General features: G+C 44.2%; 1 protein-coding gene across 1 annotated transcript in view; it reads left to right on the forward strand.

The window, feature by feature from the left end:
• The first annotated feature begins 13,067 nt into the window (after positions 1-13,067).
• Positions 13,068-17,735, forward strand: part of TRPV3 (transient receptor potential cation channel subfamily V member 3) — a 55,843-nt gene continuing 51,175 nt past the window's right edge. The window contains exon 1 of the mRNA XM_087971051.1: positions 13,068-13,189. Coding sequence (XP_087827177.1) covers positions 13,068-13,189 — 122 coding nt within the window. The remainder of the gene's footprint in view (positions 13,190-17,735) is intronic.

The following is a 17,735-nucleotide window of genomic DNA, read 5'->3' on the forward strand; positions in this document are numbered from 1 at the left end:
ATTTGCAAGTTGCATTAAGTTCCCAACCTGAGAAACTTTAAGATGTGTGAACTTCAACTCCCAGAATTCCCTGGCTGGCTGGGGAATTCTGGGAATTGAAACCCACACACATTGCCAAGGTTGGGAACCCCTGCATGAAGCCATCAACAAGCAGTCTGAAAAACATCATTTCAGTTGTGAATCGTTGTAATGTTCAATGTAATAATGATTGAAACGCTTACTAAAAAATATCATCGTATGCTTACACTGTAGTCCTCAGCCCCTTTGTCCCGAACGGACTTTGCTAGGGCTTTACTCAGCGGTAAATCCTACAGTGTAAGACAGAGAAAAGAGACAATATCTTCACTATAGCAACTGGGAGAGGGATTTAGGCGTCCTGGTGGATTACCACTTAAATATGAGCCAGCCGTGTCCTGCAGCTGCCAAAAGAGCCAACACAATCCTAGGCTGCATTAACAGAGGGATAGAATCAAGATCACGGGAAGTGTTAATACCACTTTATAAAGGCTTGGTAAGGCTACACTTAGAATACTGTACTCAGTTTTGATCGCCACGATGTAAAATTGATGTTGAGGCTCTAGAAAGAGTGCAGAGAAGAGCAACAAAGATGATTAGGGGACTGGAGAATAAACATATGAAGAAAGATTGCATGTATTTATGGGCATGGCTAGTCTAGGGAAGAGAAGGACCAGAGGAGACATGATAGCAGTCTTCCAGTATTTGAGGGGCTTCCACAGAGAGGAGGAGGGGGTCAAGCTATTTTCCAAGGCACCTGAAGGCCAAACAGGGAACAGTAGATGGAAACTGATCAAGGAGAGATTCAACCTGGAAATAAGGAGAAATTTCCTGACAGTAAGAACAATCAACCAATGCAATAGGAGTTTATTTATTTGATTTGATTTGTCAATCGCTTACAAGGTAATAAGAATAAGTATAAACATGAGTAACAATACAGGAAATAGGTACAAATAAATGGGGACAATATGACAGGGATGGTAGGCACGATGGTAAACTTGTTTAAATTGTTGCCTTCGGAAGTTGTGGGAGCTTCATCACTGGAGGCTTTCAAGAAGAGACTGGACTGCCCTCTGTCAGAAATGGTGTAGGGTCTCCCGTTTGGGCAGGGAGGGTTGGACTAGATGACCTACAAGGTCCCTTCCAAATCTGTTATTCTGTATTCTAATCGAGGAGTGAACCAACCTAGAACTAAGGAGGAATTTCCTGACAGTTAATCAGTGGAACAACGTGCTTCCAGAAATTGTAGTTGCTCCATCACTGGAGGGTTTTTAAAAAGAGATTGGGTAACTGTTTTTTCTGAAATGGTATAGAATCTCCAGCTTGAGCAGGGGGTTTGGATAGATGACCTCCAAGGTCCCTTCCAGCGCTAGGCTTCTATGTTCTATGGAAATTCAGAGACATATTCATTTGATAGATGTCTCAGCTGCTTTCAGCCAAATCTTTACCGCCACTAGATGGATGTAAAAGCTAAGGATTCGAAAAGATAAGCATGGAATGTGCTTCTGGCCTTCACCTGCCACACTGAAATTGAGGTATTTTCTAAGACAGGCTTAATTGGTGTTTTCCTCCTGCACAATGTGTCTTCTGCTCTGGTTATATCGTGGAAAGGAAGCCCATGCGCTACCCACATCTAAGACAGGCTTAATATTAGTAGTAAAGGGCAGGTTGGTGTATAGGCACATGGGTGTGCAAAAGCATTCTGGGGAAAACACACAGCCAAAGATACAGAAGGATCTGGACAGACTTGAATGCTGGACGCTATCCAATGGTGGTATTCTACCGGTTCGGCCCGGTTCAATTGAACCGGTAGTAAAAAAATGCTACCGTTCAGCCAAACCAGTAGTAACAAACCAGCTACCGGTTCAACTGAATTGATATTTCTTTTTCTTCCCGATGATCAGCTGTTCTGATGATCAGCTGTGCTGGGATTCCCCTCGCTGTCTTACTGCTTTGGTCAAGAGGCTTCCCTGAGGCCCAGGAGGCCCCCCCAAAAACCCCCGTGGTGGTGGTGGGGTGCTGCAGAAGAAGAAGAAGCCACGCCCACCCGGTCACATGACCATGCCCACGTAGCCACGCCCACCTAGCCACACCCACAGAGCCAACCGTAAAAATATTTGCATCCACCCCTGGCGCTATCTAACAAAATGAAATTTAGTGGTGAAAAAAAGGAAGGTTCTACATTTTTTGGAGGTTTTCAAGAAGAGACTGGACAACCATTTGTCTGAAACACACACACACACCCCAAAAAAAAAGAAATCAGAAGGATGAATGGTTGTTGGGTTTTTTTTGCAAGCGTGCAATTCAGGGGATCCTGAAATCATTGCTCCCGTGAGTCAGCCTCATTTCCATGGCTAATTGTCAGCGGAAACATCTTCCTGGGTGCCTCAGAAATTTGTGGTCCAACAAGTTTCTTTCTCCGCCTTTTGTGGCTCAAGTGAAGTAGAAAGAAAGCATCACAAAGGTGTACTTATCCAGGGAAACTGCACCCAACTCGGCCAAGGAACGCCAGATTCCCACATTTTTAAGGATTATTTCGAAGGGGCGACCTGTAATCTTGCCTCAGAGAAATCCGGATTTTTATTTTTTTTATTTTTTTGATGGAATCAATCCAGGTGTAGCAGAGGGAGGGAATTTATTCTGATTTTTTCCGGATTCCCTCCTCAGCTGATGAAGACTCAGTAAGAAGGTAAGGATGGGCCTTCATCCTTTTCCTTTCTGGAATTTGTAATGAGGGTTTATTTTAATTCTTTTTTTTTTTTAACTTTCCTTTTTCCTCCCCTTTTCTTTCCTGGACTTTATTTGGGAGAGATTCAAAGAGGTTAGAGATCTGCTTATTCCTTAGTCTTGTTTTTTGTTTTAATTTTCGCTCTATAGTTGGAATACGGCTCGAATAGTTCTCAACTTGTTGTACCTGATTCAAGGCGAACAACTCAGCATTTTGCTTTTGTGGTGAGAGGTTGTCAGGTTGCCACGCTTAGAAAACAGAAATAGGACTAGAGATATATTGAAATAAGAGAAATAGAAATAAAAAGAAAAGAGAGAAATAAATGGAAATAATAGTAGATATACATATAGAAATATACAGAAATAATAGAGATAAAAAGAAGTAATAGAAATATGTAGAAGTTAAAATAAATAGAAATAATAAAAATTATGAAAATAATAGAAATAGAAATGAAATATAGAAATAATGCAAGTATATTGAAATAATAGAAAAAGTAGAAATAAAGAAATACGTTGAAATAATAAATTAGAAATAGAAATGAATAGAAATAGAAATATATAGAAATAATAGTAGAAATTTGCAGAAGTAATAAAAATATGTAGAAATAATAAAATGAGTGATATATAGAAATAATAAACATAGAAATAATAGAGATGTGTAGAAATAATAGAAGTTGGAATAAATAGAAATAATAAAAATATATAAAAATGCAATAGTAATCATAGAAATACATTGAAATAATAGAAATAGAAATAAATAGACATAATAGAAGTAGAAATATACAGAAATAATAGAAATATATAGGTAGTCTTTGACTTACGATTTCAATTGAGCCCCAAATTTTTGTTGTTAAGCAAGACAGTTGTTAAGTGAGTTTTGCCTCATTTTATGACTTTTCTTGCTATCGTTGTTAAAGAAATGAGTGCAGTTGTTCATTTACTAACACCGTCGTTAAGTGAATCTGGCTTCCCCATCATTTTGGCTTGTCAGAAAGTCACAAAGGGGGAATCGCAAAAGGGACAATGCAACCGTCCTAAGTACGTGCCAGTTGCCAAGAGTCCCAATTTTGATCACGTGACCTGCTGCCCAAGTTGTAAGCGTGAAAAAAAATGTTCCTACATCCCTTTTCCCACCTGGGCCATCGTACCTTTGAACGGTCACCAAATGAACTGTTGTAAGTTGAGGACTACCTGTAGATGTGTGTGTGTATTTATGGGTGTTTGGAAAGAAAGGAAACAGACATTCGATTTCGGAAAGATACGACCTCAATTTCCTCAACCTGGAACTTTCCAGGGAGTGAGACTCCAATTCCCATTCTCCCCCACCCTTTGGTGCTCATGGTCGGGGAATTGGTGACTGGAAGGCTAAAAGGATCACCGTGTAAGCTGTGTCAGATCCCAAAACGTGGAGGCGGCAAACAATTTAAAAACGCGTGAGGGAATCTTTTGCGATCTGTGTGGGTGCCCGTGGATTGTGAGGTGAACTCAGCCGAGGGCATTACAGGTTGTGTCTTTTCATTTTTAATGGCGTTCTTTCCCCCCAAAAAAGTGCATTCGTCGCAAGGGGTGGGCTTCAAAAAATTTAGCAACCAGTTGTCTACTGGGGGGGGGGCATGGCCATGGTGGGCGTGGTCTAGTCGGCCTCCTGCATCGCAATGGGGGGGGCATTTTCCCCCTCCCTGGGCCTTGGAGGGCCATTTCCTTCCTTCTTTCCTCGAGCCTCCAGGAGGCCGGAAAATGGCCTCCCCAGACTCTGGAGGCTTTCCGGAGGCCGGAAAAAGGCCCGTGTCAAGTCATAAAATATTTCTATGGTCTTTTTAGAGTTGCCAACAGAAAGAGAGGGGGGAGCAGTGCGGTAGCTTGGAAACTGAAAGTGCATTCCATAAATGTTTTCAAAGATAGTTTCTAGGTGACCGAAATTTCTGCCGTGCAAAATTCTAACTGGAGAGCATGATTGATGATTCTTGGCTATGGATGTGTCCCATTGGAGAATATGAATTACGATACGCCCAGGGGGTGGGGGAAAACCAGGGTCAAGGGTGACAATGCATGATTTGTCTCAGAGTCTAGCTTTCTCGTTGACTTTGTCAGAAGGTTGCAAAAGGGGATCACACGACCCGGGGACCCTGCAACTGTCATAAATGTGAGTCAGTTGCCCAGCGTCCAAATTTTGAGCGCGTGACTGCAGGGAGGCTGCAACGGTTGTAAGTGTGAAAAACTTGGTCCTAAGTTACTTTTTTCTCAGTGCCGTTGTAACTTTGAATGGTCATTAAATGAATTGTTGTAAGTGGAGGACTACCTATCTTACGCAATAAATACCTGGTTTGATAAACCAAGGGGAGGGCAGGGGAGGAGAGGTGGCTCTCAAAAGTCTATGAAATCCACATTTAGCTCACCTGCAAACTGACCTCATTGTGGCAGAAACGACATACGTTTGAATCATTTCGCTGTGGCACAAACACTACAGACAGATGTCGTTCCCGTCATTTATGTGATTCATCCAGACACTTTGAGATACCATGGACTTTATTCTTTAGGGGGCTATTCAGAGGATGGACAATCCTCCTCCTCCTCCTCCTCCTCCTCCTCCTCCTCCTCCTCCTCCTCCTCCTCCTCCTTCCTCTTCTTCTTCCTTCTTCCTCCTCCTCCTCCTCCTTCCTCTTCTTCTTCCTCCTCCTCCTCTTCTTCTTCTCTTCCTCCTCCTCCTCCTCTTCCTCTTCTTCTTCTTCTTCCTCCTCCTCTTCTTCTTCCTCTTCCTCTTCTTCCTCTTCTTCTTCCTCTTCCTCCTCCTCTTTTTCCTCTTCTTCTTCCTTCTCCTCCTCCTCTTATTCTTCTCCTCCTCCTCCTCTTCCTCCTCCTAGCATATTCCCACAGGTGCAAGGTCTGCTTTTCAGATCATTGAACACCACTTTGCATAGTCAGCTGCGTCCAGTAGTAGGTTTACACATTTTTTTCCTACTGGTTCAGAGAGCGCGCTTCACTATCTGCTGCCGGTCCTCCGAACTACTCAAAAGTTCCACTACTGGTACCAGAACTGGTCTGAACCAGATGAATATCACCTCTGGCTGAATCTCCGGGGCGCAGGCCTGCGGCTTGTATATCTTTGTTGATGGTGTCTCGCCATTTCTGTTTTGGACACCCATGAGGTTGCCGGCCATTGACTTCTAGTTGGTAGGCAGCAGGGGTGGGCTTCAAAAATTTTAGCAACCGGTTCTCTGCCTGATTGCTGGGTGGGCGTGGCCATCATGGACGTGGCCATGGTGGGTGGGCCATGGTGGGTGTGGCCTAGTCGGCCTCCTGCACCACAGCGGGGGGTGGGGGAGTTTTCACCCTCCCCGGGCTCCCGAGGCTTTTCTTGAGCCTCCGGGAGGGCGAAAACGGCCTCCCTGAGCTCCGGAGGCCCTCTGGAGGCTGAAAATAGGCCTGTTTCCGGCCTTCTGGAGCCTCCAGGAGGCCCATTTTTCACCCTCTCTGAGCCTCCTCGTGGGGCCTGTACTTACCTGGGATCCAAAACGGGCCGTGTGGGGACTCCTGGGAGGGGAGTGGTGGGGATTTTCCAGTTCATCGAACCGGCCATAAAATTAGCTACCAGTTTGCCCAAACCGGGGAAAACCGATAGCAGCCCATCCCTGGTAGGCAGTCTTGGCAACGGTGGAAGGTGCTGCTCTCTGGACACGTTGGCCTTACCAGCGGAGTCGGCCTTCTCTCGTCTTCTCCGTAATGGGTGCCACACCGAAATGCTGCTGGATGGTGTCATTTGTGACGGGGTCAAGAAGGGAGATGCCCATTTCCAAGGGAGCCTTCGCATTTCCAATGTCAACTTGTAAATCATTCCTATGCCTGTTCCCGAGGTGACGTTAGAAGGACGGGGGGGAGGCAGGTGAAGGCCAGAAGCACATTCAATGCTTATCTTTTCGAGATTGTAGCCTAGGTCAGCGGTCGCCAACCTTTTGGACCTCAGGGACCACCAAACTCATAATTTTAAATCCCACGGACCACTAATATGAATTTTGACTGACGGTGGCTTGCTGACGTTCTCCCAGGGTCTCTGCAGAAAGCAGCAGAGACCGTGGGAAAATCCCCCAAAAAAGTCTGCAGGAGAATTCCCCACCCCATTTTCCTACCGATCGATCGTTCTTTATTTGGGATCGCCGGATACTGTCTCCAGGGGAAGAGAGAGCGAGAGACAGAGACAGAGACTTTTGGCTTCATGCAAGGAGAACAGCAGAAGCCACAGAAGTCTTTCTTTCTCTCCCCCAAACTCTGCCAGAAATGAGTCTTTGTGAGACTTGTCACACCGGCGAAGGCTCTTGGGGCAGGAGGCCTTGCAGGGTCCCAAAGACTCATTTCTGGCAGAGTTTGGGGGAGAGAAAGAAAGACTTCGGCTGTTTTCCTTGCGTTCAGCCAAAAGCAGAAGAAGAAAGGAGCGGAAAGAAGCAGCCCGGTGGCCAGGCCAGGTGCGTGAGGCGAGTGGGGCAAGTTCCCCCCCACCTCCGCCCTTTCCCCCCTCCCCTCACTATCTCATGTTGTTCGCAATGCAAACAACGGAAGCCTTGTGTTCCCGCGGGCCATGTGGGCGGTGCAGCCTTGTGTTTCTGGATTAATTGCTTTGGGGGTGACATTTCTCTGCAAACCACCAAATTTTTCTCGCGGATCACCAGTGGTCCCCAGTCCACTGGTTGGCGACCACTGGACTAGGCTACTGGATCTTCTGCCCTTGAAAATCCTTCATTGGAGAGTGTGATTGATGACACCCAGGCCATGAACGTGTTTCATTGGAGGTGTGATTTATGTCACACCCGGGGGGGTAGGGCGGAAACAGGGACATAGATGATAGTAAATTACCTGTCTCAGAGTTGTCTTCATACAGGCTAGTGCCAGACATGTTGCTTCTAATAAATCTTTTGAATTCTTTTTGAACTTCGGCTCGAGGCTCATGGTTTAATTAGGGCGATCGTTGGAACCCTGACACCCATGGCATGGAGATAGCTTTCGGTCTCTCTTGTGGCTGCATTCAGCATTCAGTGCCATACAGTGCAACAGGGCGGATGGTTGTCTTGGAAATCTTGGGAAGATGGGAACTAAAACCCATGGCCCAGTTTACTTGCAAAGCCATCCATGGGTGGCTTATTAAGGAAACCATCCCACCCAAAATCACCACGAAGCTGAACCTGGCTTGAACTTACTCACAGTGACACAACTCTGGGAAATTTGCATCGAGAGAGAGAGGGAGAGAGAGAGAGCTAGAAAGAGTATTAAAGTGATCTCGGGATCAAACTATGCATGTGGGAGGTAGGAGTGATCCTGGCAGGCATGTCCTTCTGGAAGGTGATTATTGTGAAGGTGTGGAAACAGAACCAAACAGAAAAAGAAAGTGGGAAGGGACCTTGGAGGTCATCTAGTCCAACCCCCTGCTCAAGCAGGAGACTCTATATCATTCCAGACAAATGGCTGTCCAGTCTCTTCTTAAAAAAACCTCCAGTGTTGGAGCACCCACAACTTCTGGTGGCAAGTTGTTCCACTAGTTAATTGTCCTCACTGTTAGGAAATGTCTCTTTAATTCCAGGTTGTTTCTCTCCTTCATTAGTTTCCATCCACTCTTTCTTGTCCTGCCTTCAGGTGCTTTGGAAAATGAAATCTGGAATGGTGACAACCTTTCTCTCTTCTTTCCGTGCTCCGGAATAGAAGCAAAGACTTGTTTGAAGAAAGAATCAGAAGGGAAAAGTCACTCAGTCAATCAGAATAGAAGCAAAGATTTGTTTGAAGAAAGAATTAGAAGGAAAAAGTCAGTCAATCAATCAGAATAGAGTCCATGCCCTTGCTCTGAAGAAGAACCTCTGTCATTTCATCCAAGTGATTGTCCAGTCTCTTCTAAAAACTTCCAGAGTTGGAGCATTCACAATTTCTGGTGGCAAGCAGTTCCACTGATTGATAGTTCTAAATATCAGGAAATTTCTCCTTAGTTCCAGGTTGCTTCTCTCCTGGATTAGTTTCCATCTGTTTCTTCTTGTCCTGCCTTCAGGGGCTTTGGCGAATAGCTTGACCGCCTCTTCTTTGTGGCAGCCCCTCAAATATTGGAAGACTGCTATCATGTCACCCCTAGTCCTTCTCTTCATTAATTTAGACATACCCAATTCCTGCAACCACCCTTTGTATGTTTTAGTCTTCGATCCCTTAACTAGTAACATCATCAATGCAAGTTGCAGATATTTCATGACCCAACGAGGTAACATCCAGGGGTTGGGATTCAGCCTGTTCGGGCTGGTTCCGGAGAACTGGATGTTAACTTTACATTTGGTTCTCCAAACCGGTAGTTGAACAGCAGCTGGCCCTGCCCACCCTCCCGTCCCAGGGGTCTCCACGCAGCCCATTTTGGATGCAGGTAAGTGCAGGGTCCATGCCGAGGCTCTGGGAGGGGGAAAAATGGGCCTTATGGAAGTATCGGAAGTCCAGAAATGGGCCTGTTTCCAGCTTCCAGAGGGGCTCTGGAGCCTGGGGGAGTCCATTTTTGCCTTCCCAGAGGCCTGAGGGAAGCCTCTGGACTCTGGGGAAGGCGAAAAACTGCCCTCCCGGAAGTTCCAGAAGTCCAGAAACGGGCCTGTTTCCGGCTTCCAGAGGGCCTCCGGAGCCTGGGGAAAACAGTTTTTGCTCTTCCAGAGGCCTGAGGGAAGCCTCCGGACTCTGGGGAAGGCGAAAAACAGCCATTCTGGAAGTTCCAGAAGTCCAGAAACAGCCTGTTTCCAGTTTCCAGAGGGCCTCCAGAGCCTGGGGGAGTCCATTTTTCCCTTCCAGAGGCCTGAGGGAAGCCTCCGGACTCTGGGGAAGGTGAAAAACGGCCCTCCCGTAACTTCCAGTAGGCCACGCCCACCATGGCCAGGCCCACCCAGCAACAGGGCAGAGAACCGGCTGTTGGGATGTTTGAATCCCACCCCTGGTAACATCATCAGGACTAGTAAGCCATTACTAACCCTGATGATATTCCCTAGTTTGGGTCACGAAACGTCTGCAAGCTCAGGGGGCACCAAGGAGTATCTCAGATATTCAGAGGCTGGGATGTGTCTCTGCTGGCAAAGATCCTGTGTCCCTCTAGGTAGGGAAAGTTGGACTCAGAAAAAGAATACATCTGCACCTTCTTGTGTGTATTGGTAGTCCTTGATTTCCGACCACAGTTGGGGCCAGAATTTTCATTGCTAAGCAGAGCGGTTGCTAAGTGAAGAGGAAGAGCATTGGCGCTTTTGAGCTTTGGTGTTGGAGGAGATGTCTGGGAAGACCCTGGGCAACCAAGAAAAGAAACCAATGGGTCATGAAATAAATCAACCCCCTTCCCCTCGTTTCCTCTCCTCTTCTCTTCCTTCCCTGCCCTTCCTTGTCCTATCCTTTCCCTTCCCTCCCTATTTCCTTTCCTTTCCTCTCTCCCCCTTTCTTTTCCTTCCCTTCCCTTCCTCTTTCCTTTCTCCCTTCCCTCCTTTCCCTCCCTCTTTCCTTTCCTTCCCTTCCCTTCCTCTTTCCTTTCCTCTCTCCCTCTTTCCTTTCCTTCCTTTCCTCCTTCCTTCCCTTTCCTTCTTTTCCTCCCCTCTTCCCTTCCTTCCCTTTCCCTGCCTCTTTCCTTCCCTTTCTTTTCCCTTCCTCGCTCTTTCCTTTCCTTTCCTCTCTCCTCTCCTTTCTTTCTCCTTTCCTTCCACCCATCTGAATTACCCTGCTGGCTTTGTAATTCTGGGATTCGAAGCCCTTTCTTAAAGCAGTCGAGGTAGCAAAAACCATCTTATTTTATTTGGCATCCCTACCTGTTCTTATTAAACAGTCTTGTTTATTTGGGATAATCTTCTTAATTCGTTTGTTTTTAAAACAGGATTAATTGTGTTCTTAGACATAATTGTTGCTAACCTGGGTGGTACGTATACATTAGACAGGATGAGATATAAATGTTTATAAAGCAAAGTTAAAACCATCCAGTCATGCCTCGCTCTTATTAACTACACATTCTTTCTGCCTTGCTGGTGAGGTGGTGCGAATTGAGGTCAGGTTGCTGTGAAAATACACAAATGGCATGAAATTTCATTTAATTTCTCTGGAACTGAATTTAATTTAATTTCTCTGAGACTGAACAACCATTTGTCTGAATTAGGATCTCCTGCCTGGGCAGGATGTTAGACTACAAGACCTCCAAGGACCCTTCCAACTCTATTATTCTATGTTCTGGATTAGCCAAATTCCTGTTTCCAGCTGGGGATGCAATTTGTGTTAAATGAGTAATTTTCGTAGTGGATCTATATACATCCACGCCTAAGAACCCTGGAAGGGGAAACTGAGGATGTTTTTTTGGGAAAAGGAGGTGATTGAAATGACTTGGGAGGTAATTGAATTTTTATAGGAAGTACAACCTGAAATTTGCATATATATTTTTGTAAAAATACTTTATTAAATAAATTGATATAAATACAGTAAAATCAAAACATTCCATTTGTCGCAACGTAAGCAAATGCAATGTTCGCTCTAATTGACAGCTCTCTCATTGTATCAAATGGTCGTTCACTTATTTAGATATAATGCAGAATTTCATTCTAATTATTTATCACAAATAAATTTACATATAATATTACCAATTTCTATCGTATCCTTTTATTTGACTTTTTATTCCTTTCTTGTCTATCTTCCAGCCAACTATACCATAAGTTCCAAATCTCATAGTATTCAGACTCCTCTTGTTTTCTGAGTTCCATTGATAGCCTGCCCATTTCTGTACATTCCAAGGTTTTCTTTATGATCATGAATTCGGGGGTTTTCGCATTTCCAATTTTGAGCAAAAGCGAGCCTTGCTGCTGTTAATATATGAAGTATTATGTATAATAATTTTTACTAATTTTCTGTTTTAGGATTCGTAATAAAAATATCTCTGGTTTCAACTCAGTTTTAACTTTTGTGATTTCTTCCAAGCGATTTTTAATTTTCCTCCAATATTTTTTTGCTTTTGGGCAAGTCCACCACATATGATAGTAGCTTCCCTGCTCGTAGCTTTGCAAATTTTAATTCACCCATAAAGGAGAATATTTGTGGCTCAAGGTTGAAATTAGGGGCTATGAAATTTTTGTTTCATAGTTAATAAAATAAATAGGTAAATAAATAAAGGTGATTCTTGTCCCTTTGAATTGCATGTGTCTTCTGGCTTTTATTTATTCCTCTGCTTTAGTGCTCCGAAAAGGTTAATGCAATTTTAATGCAATTAAATTCATTCAATTTTAATACAAAGTACTCCGAGCCATTTAAGGAAGGGCAGAAGATGGACATAAAATGAAATAAGTGATGACTGGCACAAAAAAACCCCACCAGCGTTTCCATAACCTGTTGAGTTTTATTTATTTTGATTTATATCACATTATCGAGGTGTCTGGCTACAGAGAGAGATCAAAAGAATCAAGATGGCGTCCGGGTTGGTGCAACCAAAGCTTTGATGACATCACTGTGGAGGCCATCTTGAACTTTTCGACCATGCACTGCAGACACCTCTGGATCTTGCAATTACATGAGTGAAATTAAGCATGATGTTTTAAATAGAGCCAGTTTGGTGCAATAGTTAAAGTGTCGGCCTAGAAACAAGGAGAGGGTGAGTTCTAGTCCTGCTTTAGGCAGGGAAGCTGGCTGGTGACTTTGGGCCAATCAGCAGGAGACAGTTAGTTCTAGTCCCACCTTAGCCATGAAAGCCAGCTGGATGACTTTGGGCCAATCACCAGGAAATGGTGAATTATAGTCCCACCTTAGGCACAAAGCCAACTGGGTGACTTTGGGCCAATCATCAGGAGACTGGGAGTTGTAGTCTAGTTCAGTGATTCTGAGCCAATCAGCAGGAGACAGTGAGTTCTAGTCCCGCTTTAGGCAGGAAACATGCCTGGGTGGCTTTGGGCCGATCACCAGGAGACGGTGAGTTCTAGTCCAGCTGGGTGACTTAGAGCCAATCAGAAGGAGACAGTGAGTTCTAGTCCTACCTAGTCCTCCTGCCTTAGGCATGAAAGCCAGCTGGATGACTTTGGGCCCATCGCCGGGAGACTGGGAGTTCTAGTCCCACCTTAGGCATGAAAACCAGGTGAGTGATTTATTTGGGACCTGTCAATCTCGCCCAGCCCAGCCCACTTCAGAGGGTTGTTATTCTGGGGAAAATAGATGGACTTCTATTAGGGACGTTCGCCCCCTAGAATGACCTGTAAAGGAATAAAGGTCAGATTAAAGAAAGATCTAATCAATTCAATGCAACCCAATCCGATTCAATTGAATTTATGAGTGGAAGACCTGCAGACAATGGTAACTAACTGAGTTTGTTTTCACAGAGAACCATGATCAAAGACATCAAGGAGATGGTCCCTCTTATGGGGACCAAGAAGCCAAATCCTCAGGAGACTCCGCCGGCGGCCGGCCACGACAAGAGGGCAGCAGAAGATACCCCCACAAAAAAGAGGTAAGTGGCCCATTTCTTGGTACAGGTTGGCAGATGTCAATACCTCAGAGCAGGGATCCCCAAACCTGCCAACTTTAAGACTTGTGGACTTCAACTCCCAGAATTCTCCAACCAGCTATGAAGTACGCAAGAATTAAAGTTGCCAAATTTGGAGACCTCTGCCTCAGACGGAGACCGAGGACTCCGCAAACCATCTTGATGAAAGGATACGGCTGGATTACCACCACTGACCCATTTATATAGCTTGCATAATGGCCTGAGTTTGGGATCATGGGAGCATCAAAATTATTTAATTGGCTCGGATAGCTTAGACGAAGGGTCTTCAAACTTGGCAAGTTTAAGACTTGTGGACTTCAACTCCCAGAATTCCTGAGCTAACATGACTGGAGGAGGAATTCTGGGAGTTGAAGTCCACAAGTCTTAAAGCTGTCAAGTTTGAAGACCCCTGGATAGAGTATCAAGACAAAAAAATTCAGGATTCTGCTAGACCTTTTTTAATAAATCAGTTTTATTCCAATTCCCAGAATCCTGAGTTTTCAATCTCTTCAGTTCCATATATTTTATTATTATTTTATTTTGTCAAGTGATTATAAGATAACACATTTAAGTATAAGCATGGTTATGAATATATGAAATGGATACATATAAGAAAAAAAAAACACAATAGGGCAGGGACGATAAGCACGTTGGTGCGCTTATGCACGCCCCCTACAGACCTCTTAGAAAAGGGGTGAGGTCAATAGTAGACAGTCTAAGGTTAAAGTTTTGGGGGTTTGGGGAAGAAACCACAGAGTCAGGTAGAGGATTCCAGACATTGACCACTCTGTTGCTGAAGTCGTATCTCTTGCAATCAAGTTTGCTACACCAAATACAAACTATTGTGTGCTCTTGTATTGTTATAGTTGAAGCTGAAGTATTCATTGACAGGGAGGACATTGCAATGTATGATTTTATATACTATACTTAGATCGGGCTGAAGGCAGCGTAATTCTGGGTTTTCTAGGTCTAGAATTTCAAGTCTGGTGGCATAAGGTATTCTGCTATGAATAGAGAAGTGGAGAACTCTTCTTGTGAAATATTTCTGGACTTTCTCAACTATATTAATATCAGATATGTAATGCGGGTTCCAGACTGATGAACTGTATTCAAGTATTGGTCTAGCAAATGTTTTGTATGCTCTAGTTAGTAGTGTGATATTACCAGAGAAAAAGCTATGTAAGATTAAGTTTACAACTCTTAATGCCTTTTTGGCTATGGAGTTACAGTGGGCTCTAGCACTTAGATCATTAGAGATGAGTACTCCAAGGTCCTTGACAGAATTTGGATCATCAACAAGATCTTGACTATTCAGCTTGTATTTTATTTTTTGATATTTTTTTTGCCAATATGTAAGACAGAGCATTTATTTGTTGAAATTTGAAGTTGCCATTTGTTTGACCATTCTGATACATAGTCAAGATCTTTTTGAAGGGTAGCAGTGTTATCTGTGATATTGAATAGCTTTACATCATCAGCGAAAAGAACGCAGTTGCTCTTAATATGATCACAGAGGTCATTTATGTAGAGTATGAAAAGGTTGGTCCTACAACACTGCCTTGGGGGACACCACTATTGACAGGTACGGAATTTGATAGGATGCTCCCAATTTTGACCATTTGTTGTCTGTTTGACAGGAATGCTTCTATCCAGTTATGCAGGTGTCCAGAGATACCATAAGATTTTAGTTTTAGGAGTAGTTTGTCGTGTACCACTGAATCAAAGGCCTTACAGAAGTCTATGTAGATTGCGTCTATTGTTTTACCCTGATCGAGTTGTGTAGTCCATATGTTTTTGCAGTTTAACAGTTGCAGATTACAGGATAGTTTTTTTCTGAAACCAAATTGTTTATTAGAGAGTAGGTTGTTTGTCTCTAAGTGGAGGATAATGGATTGGTTAATAATTGATTCCATGACTTTACAGGTGACGCAGCATAAGGAGATTGGTCTGTAATTTTCAACTAGGCTTGGGTCTCCCTTTTTGAAGATGGGGATGACTGTGGCTTGTGACCATAGGTTAGGCAAGGAGCTGGTCCTGAAAGATTTTTCAAAGATTATGCTTAGAGGTTCGGCTATGGCAGTGGATAGCTTTCTTAAGAAGTAGGCACATATTCCGTCCAGTCCAATAGATAGAGATGGTTTTAGATTGCGTAGTGCTTTTTCAACAATGTCTTCTGTAAAATCGATATGTATTATATCATTGTAGTTGTCTGCGTTTCGACTAGGAAATATTGGGCATGATCCATTGCTGTTTACAAATACTGAGTCAAAGAATGTGTTAAAGAGGTTGGCTTTCATGGTGTCATCGTTGCAGTCTTTACCATTAGGTCCTTTCAGGGGTGGGGTGGACCTTGAGTATTTTTTTTATTTAGTTTGTTGTTTACAAAATTGTAGAAAGCGTGGGTGGAATTGGTGCGTAGAAGGTTTTCCTCTTGTTTAATGTGATAATTGGTGCATTCAGTTTTTATCTGGTGGCATAAATTTTTGTATCGACTTTTGAAGTTGGCAAAATGACCATATTTGTTTTTCCGCCAAAGTGATTTATTATTAACTTATTGTTATGGGTAATTTGTTTTTTCTGGTTTTGGGAGTAAATAGTGACTTATGACTATTTTCCATACTTATGATCGTTGTAGCCTTCCCCGGGGTCACGTGATCAAAATTCAGCCACTTGGCCACTGACTCATATTTATGACGGTTGCAGTGGGGTCACATGATCCCCTTTTGCGACCTTCTGACCAGCAAAATCCACGGGGAAGGGAGATTCACTTACTAATGGCTTGACTAACTGATCAACTGCAGTGATTTGCTTAATGACAGTGGCCAGAAAGATGGTAAAATGGGGCAAAACTCGCCTAACCAATGTCTCACTTCACAACAGACATTTTGGGCTCCATTGTGGTCGTAAGGACCACCTGTACAGTTATGTAGAATCGATTGGTACTTTCTTCCCAAAACCCTTATTTCTCTTTCTGATATTTTTTTTTTAAATCGGTTTTTAATGTCTTTTAATTAACCTCCTGCCCGATGAAGCCAGATGTATTTGCCAGGGAGATAGATTCCAGCATTGGCACAAGACTCCAGTCGCCAGGGGCAGCTTCCCAACCTGGGTGTGTCGTCCAACATTCCTTCACTAAGCAGCACCCATTTGCTTAAATTGCAAAAAACACTGCAAAGGTTTAATTGCTGTGGCTGCTTCGAGGTCTCTTCTGGAATTCCGAGATGGGATGTGGTTTTATTTTTATTTTTCAGAGTAGGGATCTCCGACCTTGGCTTGGGAGACTCCCAAAATTCCCTACAGGCTTTTAAGATGTGGACTCCACTCCCAGAATTCCCCAGCCGCTATGCTTTAAGAGGGGTGGACTTCAACTCCCAGAATTTCCCAGTCAGCATGCATTAAGAGGGGTGGACTTCAACTCCCAGAATTTCCCAGCCGCTATGCTTTAAGAGGGGTGGACTTCACTTCCCAGAATTTCCCAGTCAGCATGCATTAAGAGGGGTGGACTTCAACTCCCAGAATTCCCCAGTCAGCATGCATTAAGAGGGGTGGACTTCCACTCCCAGAATTCCCCAGTCAGCATGCTTTAAGAGGGGTGGACTTCAACGCCCAGAATCCCCCAGCCAGCATCCTTTAAGATGGGAGGACTTCCACTCCCAGAATTCCCAGCCAGCAGGCTTTCAAGTGGGTGGACTTCAACTCCCATGATTCCCCAGCCAGCATCCTTTAAGATGGGAGGACTTCCACTTCCAGAATCCCCCAGCCAGCCTGCTTTAAGAGGGGAGGACTTCCGCTCCCAGAATCCCCCAGCCAGCATGCTTTAAGAGGGGTGGACTTCCACTCCCAGAATCCCCCAGTCAGCCTGCTTTAAGAGGGAGGACTTCCACTCCCAGAATCCCCCAGTCAGCATGCTTTAAGAGGGTGGACTTCCACTCCCAGAATTCCCCAGCCAGCCTGCTTTAAGAGGGGTGGACTTCCACTCCCAGAATCCCCCAGCCAGCCATGCTTTAAGAGGGGTGGACTTTGACACCCAGCATTCCCCAGCCAGCATGCTTTAAGATTGGTGGACTTTAACATGGCTGGCTGGAGAATTCTGGGAGTTGAAGTCTACAAGTCTTAAAGTGGCTAAGACTGTTTTAGAGAAATATTTCTGGTAGATCACTCACCTTAATCCATCATAATTACAAGCAGGTAAGTCCATTTTTCATCAGGGGGAGGAACCTGAGTGTGTGTTGTCAGAAGGTGATGAGGCAGTGAATCGTCATGCCAGAGAGTGTCTTCTTGCCTGTCATTCCTCATGTGCCTAGTCCACATTGAGTCTGTTCAGAAGCCAGTCTGAGTAAACAGTGCGGAAGGTTGCTTTCTCTGGCTGTAGAGAAAAGGAATGTTTTTCTAGCAAGACGAGAATTCTAGGAGTGGAAATCCACCCAGCCTAAAATTCCTGACCTATAGAGAAAGATTCATATCCTCTCAAGGTGATTGAAAAATTCTGGAATTTGAGATCCACCCCTCT

This window comes from Notechis scutatus, chromosome 1 (assembly GCF_049901735.1).
Source record: "Notechis scutatus isolate UNSWTSFEM ecotype Mainland chromosome 1, rNotScu1.2, whole genome shotgun sequence".
NCBI lineage: Eukaryota > Metazoa > Chordata > Lepidosauria > Squamata > Elapidae > Notechis > Notechis scutatus.